We start from the raw sequence: 6,487 nt of genomic DNA, 5'->3' as shown, positions 1-6,487 counted from the left end.
CAGTTTCGTAACGGTTGATGTGGTGCGTAACATCCGGACGATATTATATTGTGTGAAGATACGACGAGAGTATCGCGGTACCAACATGGCGACTTACCTTTTGATTGGGACATGCGGAACTGTTGTTGGCTTCGACTCCTTGCGGTCGGACATTCAATATGGTGTACACTACAGATGATTATCCTTCACGATTTGAACCATATTTTATTTGTAGATGTTTCAATGATTATGTTCGCGTTAATTACTTTTTGACTGCGTTCCCTTTTTGTATGATTGAGCTGTTGTGTTTGTTGCATGTTTGGCACATGTATGTCGCTGCACTTGTTGTACTATTTCTGTCTTTTTGTTGGTGTGTTCCTTACTATTTTTGTCCGACGGTTTGTTTAACCTTGCTTGGGTAAGGTCTATCCAGCAAAGGGTTTCTCACCAGAGTAGAAACCCACTACCATTGGCTGGGGGCTTGTCGTGCCGTAGTGGCTTTCCACCAACGCCAGCCACATAAACTATGAAGGTATTTTACTATTTTAATTCTATTTTTATTTTACAGAAATCATTTCATTTAAAAGCGTGGAAAAACGGGCGATATCTTAAATTCAATTCCGTATTTATCAAAGTTGTATTGCTTTTATTGTCTGCGAATCAAAAGAAAAATGTTGCAATGTTGCATTATGTGTAGCAAACTTGCGGTCATTTACTTAAATAATTTAATCCGCACGTTGGCAGTAGAGGTGTGTGCATATCGTTTTTTAACATTTGATTGACAGTTGCTTAGCGATCAGATCGTAAGACGTGTTGCTTCATCGTGAACGACGGCTGTGTCGTATGTATCAAAACATTTTGTTCAAAGCAGTCCATCCCTACAAATACTCTGTGAAATAGTTTAAACGTGTTGTTACCATATATGTGCGTGCTATTATAAACGTTGTGTATTTGCTGTCCAACCAGATACTAATTTACTCCACATTAATTCGTGGTGGTTCTCTACCAGTCAAACTGCACCACCAACTACCAATTCAAGTTCTAAACAAATTGCTGATTTTTATTGCACAAAAACAGAGGAATATGAAACATTAAATTGCGGTATGAGTAGTCCTATGAGAGCCACCAAAATCAGTTTCAAATTGCTGCCTTTAAAAGTTGGCTTTGAATTGATATTTACGCAGAAAGAATGGTAAAAATATACAAATACACCGGTGTTATAATTACAGAATTAGGTCTTTTTGAAACGATTAATTAATTAATCTTTTTATGACTGTTGACATTATGGTGAAGTAATTTATAATTTAAGTAATGAAGAATGATCGTTAACACGTATGTTGATACACAAAGAACACAAAAGTCTTTTAACACAAAGATTAAAATACAAGCGAGATATATTGAAATAACGATCCCTCCACCAGTAAGAATATACAGAAAACAATTGAATGTCTTGTTCATGGGAGATATTCCTATAAACAGAATTATTTTGGTTAATTTTATAATTGTTATGTTGCATAATGAATGAAAGTAACTAATTGTGTTTGTGGAGGGATAACAACAGTAGTTATAACATGGGTGTTCTGTTTCATACACCTCGTGCCCGCTTACAAGTTACCACGTATGTAACTTATTTATCCTCGCATGGCGGGGCAACTACAGTCGTTATAACACGGGTGTTCTGTTTCATACACCTCGTGCTTGTTTACAAGTTACCACGTATGTATCTTTGTGGGTGATTGTTTTTCTGTATGGTTGACAATTTAGACAAACAATAAGGGCGCTTATTATACTCTATATAATTTCACTGACATAAATATTTTTCTTTATGGTTTTGTATTCAACTGTACAAGCAATAATATATATATATATACATATATAATGTTTACATATATATGGTATATAGCTCACTATATTACCATCTTACCCAGCATTTGAATTGAAAAAAATCCAATTCCAAATAAGCTGTTAGGTTGGTTAAGAATGTGGTTTTCACCAACTAGATATTCAAGGAGGCCAAACCCCTTGCCATACCTGTGATTAAATAATGGTAATCACAATACTTCATTGCTACATGTAATACAGGTCATTCTATACCATGGAAGATAACTTTTATGGCACTAGTGAAGAATCCTTCGGTACATAGCAGAATAGGCTGGTAGAAAGTGTTAGAGGTTGGTGGTTAAGGGTTGATGGTTATGGGTTAGTGGTTAGTAGTTTCTTCACTAGCACCCCACGTTTAGTTACGTATGTATCAAAACGAGTATAACTTTCATTTCTAAAAATTGAAAATAACAAATGCAAACCTTGAGGAAAACACGGCAGAACAGCTGACGATGTCGTTAAAATCGCACAATGCTTCATAAGATACGTCATTGGTTTTCGCCACTTCCACGTAATAAGCATATATTGAAAGGATAATGCCAATCACACACACAAGAATGCGAAAAGCTAATAACTTATTCATAAATATGGTTTGAACACAACCGTGAACCGTGTTGTAGATGTAGCATGTAATGTTATATAACTTTTTGTTTACTATCCAAGCAATAAACTTTATACTCTACTTTTCGGCAGACCTTTTTTCCACCCTCTCTCGAATTTTTAATTTTGGGAAATATTGGCGCGGGTATGAGTGTGGCGATAAAAACTGTTGCAAAGCACTGTAGTAAAGTCGAAAGTCCAAAGTGCATTGTAAAGGGTGGGCGAACATCGTTAAAATGTTACTGGGGGCTTTGATTTAATTCTAACTATATGTCACTGAGTTTTGCAGGCTTGTGTTCTCATTTTGATATATATATAAAATACATAAGAAATTCCAGAGACATCCAGGTTAAGTAAGCGTGGAAATAGTTTACTATTTTATAAAGTAGCCAATAGTTCAGTTCTTTTAACATATCCCACTGATTAAGCTGGGCGATTAATAATTCCTACTATTTACAGCCTATATACGCTTAAACGTATCATTAACTGATTGAGTATTGTACCTTATAACATATTAATCCAATTTGTTTGGCAGTGGCATTTTTTATCTTGTTTAGATGGTGGCTGTTCTTTGCATTTTACTCAATTGCTACATAGGATTGCTAATTGACATTTAGGCCGTGTTTAACATATTTTATTGCAATGTTGACAACAAACAAAATGGAATAGATGACACCCAAAACGCCTCACTATAATGATACTATAAATATAGTATAATAAGTGCTTATAAAGTAGGCAATTTTTTGGCCTACTAAGATACAACATTTGTTGTCAAACAATATATAAAGATTTGTTTTAATTCGAATGAACTACTTTAATATTCAATCTAATAATCGCTATCACTATCATAATAATCGTCATCAGAATAGAGGCCCGGAAAATAAGAATCTTCACTATATTCATCGGGAACATCTATTACTTTCAAGGTAAAGTCCTGTGGAGTAAATTTAGTTAAACTTTAACACAAAATAAGTAAAACCATGAACTTACTAAATGATTACACCTAATGTAATTGATTAATATTAATACTTTTAGTATTGCCAAAACAAACAATGATTAAAAAAATATACGGTGGTCAGTGGCGCAACCAGAAAAAAACATAGGGACGTCACCACCCCCAAACACACCCCCGGCTGGGCTACTAAACATGGCAGAATCGAGCTATGCCTGGTTTTAAAACATTACTTGCTGGTGGTACCTAGGTACTATCTAATTACAAGGCGAGCACTGTAACTTGGCCTACTGTGTTAAAGAACCAATTACAAGCTAAAAAATGTAGTATTGGTTGAACCTGCGGGCAAGGAAGTTGTTGAATCTCTTCTTCCAATAACTGAAGCTCTTCTTTTGAAATGTATCCCATGTCAAGCTGTAGTTTCGATATTTTACCAAGACATTGAACCAATGGTTTCCAGCAAGTGGATACCCAGACGTATAATAATCTGTACAAATTTCAGTTTAATTTAGTTCCTTTGTAATATTCGGTATCTTTAGGTTGTTTCCTTTTTAGGTTGTTTAAAGGTACTTTTATTGATACAATAAATTTAAACGTTACATTTCTACAAGAGTTTTTCTGGCGACATTTTCTATTTATGAATATAGTATTATTCTAAATTTTTGAATATATATTTATAGGCTACATGTTTTGATTTTAATCAAAAGAAATAAGGCAAATGGTGTGAGAATTGAGATGTGCAGAAATGACTGACAAATAAAAAAAAAACAAGAGGAAAAACTATCTATATGGCCATTACATACCCAAACAGAGTAGAATACCCGGCATCTCGTATTAAAAGAAAATAAATACCTTGCTTTGGCGATCCATTATTTTCCTGGATATATCTTCCATGTAGAGGTTCAGGTTCATGTCATTGGGCCTAGATTCCAAACCAAGCTCATCCATCACATCAAGATGAGGAAGAAGGGCTTGTACCATTGAATCTGTCATCCACACATCTTTGATCTCTAGTACTTTGATCTAGAGTAAATATTACAGGACGACACAGTTATACATCCGTAGTACAATACATTTCCTTCTATAAAGCTAGATTTTTACCTTTCCAGATCGAATCTTTAGTATTTGCAAAACATCATCATTTAGTTGATCTTCATACACTTTCCAATGCTTTTCCCAGTGATCACCGCTGATGCCATTCACTGTTAAACCCTAAAGAGCAAACTGTGTATTAGTATATATAAACAATTATATCGTTAACCGGTGTCGCGGAAATCTGGTTCCTCAGAAATCTATAAATCTGGTTCCCAGAAGTTTACTTGAATACATTTATGCATGTTTTTAGATATTTTATTCTATTTAATGTAAAAATGAAGGTTTGTCGCCCTTATTTGTTGTCGATGACGTGATATGGGCAGTAGTCATTGGTCATACGGCATAATGTATAATTTATGTAAAATACAGCATATATTTTTGTTAAGAAGATAAAAAAGAATTAAGGTATAAAATATGTCGCATCGTCGCAACCATAGTTTTGGATTCCTCATAAAACAGTTTTTTTAGTCTATGGGAACCAGATTTCTTGGGAACCAGATTTCCGCGACACCGGCACGATATTGCCTAAAAAGCTCACGAGTCTAAAATTGAACTTCCACAAATCAGCAACCGGTATTTTAGTGCTATACCAACAAAAAAAAACGATTTAAATCTATTTGGATAGAAATGCCCAAATGTCTAAAGGTACCACCAAAGTACCAAAAGTGGAACTGTTTCTAAAAACAATTGCGTATAAACGAATGTATAGGGTAAAATATAATTAAATCAACCATGTGACAATGCAGTGAATACTGCCTAAATAAAAACAACATTCCACTTCAAAGATGAAAATTAAACACACTAACTTGTGGGTTTGTTAGTCGTTTAACAGCTTCATGTAAGATGATAAGATTTTGTGCAGAAAGTGTCTCCTCATCCAAGTCAAGCTTATCCATCACATCAAGATGAGGAAGAAGGGCTTGTGTCGTTGAATCTGTCATCTTCCCGTTTTTGTTATTTAGTTCTTTGATCTAAAAGAAAACAATAAGTTTATAAGAATTTGGTAAGAAGAGAGCAAAGCTTTAATAAAAAGGCACGTATATTACAACTTAAAGTTTCGTCTAGTTATGTAAAGATTAAATTTAGCAATGTTTTAGATTATGGTTAATTATAAATTGTAAAAGTTACTACATTCCGACCTCACATACACGACCTCTAATGCACGATCCTCGCTCACTGAGGGAAATACACTTATTTTTCTACTTATCATTATCATTGGTTTAGTCCTTAAAAGCTAGGCGGAAATAAAATGTTAGCTTTAAAACATTATCTCAAGCCAAAAATCTTGCTGAGATTGTTATCAATGGATTTAAATATACTGTTTTCAGTAAGAAAGTGTAAGTTGCAGTATTTTCATTACATCTATGGAGCCCATGTAACATGTTTCAAATATAATCTAGCTGAAAAATTTAATGGTTCTTACTTTTCCAGGTGGAAGTTGCAAGATTTGCATTACATCATCATCTGGTTGATCTTCATACACTTCCCAATACTTTGACCATCGATCACCTTTGATGCCATTTACTGTCAAACCCTATACAATTAAAATAAGGGGTATCAAGTCTTGTAATATAAACTGGGCTACAATAAGTGTTAATGAACTGCTGGTTTGTCTTTTCGCTAGGTTTGCTCATGCATGCATGATATTGGTTTGACTTTTACTATAACATTGGTTTGACCTTTACTATAAAATCATACTTTTGCAAGGTTAAAGTAATTTTGATGTGAGAACTCATTATTGTAAAATGATAGAATTAATGAATGAATGTAAAAACTGCCTGGCGGGGCAACGACATTCGGTATAACATGAGTGTTCTGTTTCATACACCTCGTGCCCGCTTACAAGTTAACTTTGGCGGTGATTTTCTGTATGGCTGAAAAAATACACAACCCATAAGGCATCACTGGGTTGGAGCAATGTTCGCTAAGTGTCTTGCCCAAGGAGATAACGCTCATAATGGTAGCAGCATTGAAATACTA

At 34.5% G+C, this 6,487-nt stretch overlaps 2 protein-coding genes across 4 annotated transcripts in view; both read right to left on the bottom strand.

Moving 5' to 3' along the window:
- Positions 1 to 1,018: 1,018 nt before the first annotated feature.
- LOC100178185 (vitamin K epoxide reductase complex subunit 1-like protein 1) lies at positions 1,019 to 2,509 on the bottom strand. The gene is made up of 3 exons (XM_002128221.5): positions 2,283 to 2,509; positions 1,904 to 2,010; positions 1,019 to 1,448 (listed from the first exon to the last, which is right to left on the bottom strand). The coding sequence occupies exons 1-3, from the start codon at positions 2,441 to 2,443 to the stop codon at positions 1,234 to 1,236; spliced, it is 483 nt and encodes a 160-aa protein (XP_002128257.1). The 5' UTR covers positions 2,444 to 2,509; the 3' UTR covers positions 1,019 to 1,233.
- A 569-nt stretch (positions 2,510 to 3,078) lies between these two features.
- LOC100182137 overlaps positions 3,079 to 6,487 on the bottom strand; it is a 15,106-nt gene continuing 11,697 nt past the window's right edge. For all 3 annotated transcript variants that reach the window (XM_026839922.1, XM_026839924.1, XM_026839923.1), the window contains 6 exons: positions 5,931 to 6,041; positions 5,314 to 5,478; positions 4,514 to 4,624; positions 4,265 to 4,435; positions 3,752 to 3,899; positions 3,079 to 3,394 (listed from right to left, as the gene is read on the bottom strand). In XM_026839922.1, the coding sequence (XP_026695723.1) occupies positions 3,843 to 3,899; positions 4,265 to 4,435; positions 4,514 to 4,624; positions 5,314 to 5,478; positions 5,931 to 6,041 (615 nt within the window). In that variant the 3' untranslated portion in view covers positions 3,079 to 3,394; positions 3,752 to 3,842. The remainder of the gene's footprint in view (positions 3,395 to 3,751; positions 3,900 to 4,264; positions 4,436 to 4,513; positions 4,625 to 5,313; positions 5,479 to 5,930; positions 6,042 to 6,487) is intronic.

The sequence above is a fragment of the Ciona intestinalis genome, unplaced genomic scaffold, assembly GCF_000224145.3.
Source record: "Ciona intestinalis unplaced genomic scaffold, KH HT001072.1, whole genome shotgun sequence".
In the NCBI taxonomy this organism is placed as follows: Eukaryota; Metazoa; Chordata; class Ascidiacea; order Phlebobranchia; family Cionidae; genus Ciona; species Ciona intestinalis.
Note: the sequence above shows the minus strand (reverse complement) of the source record. Positions and strands in the feature narration are given on the sequence as shown.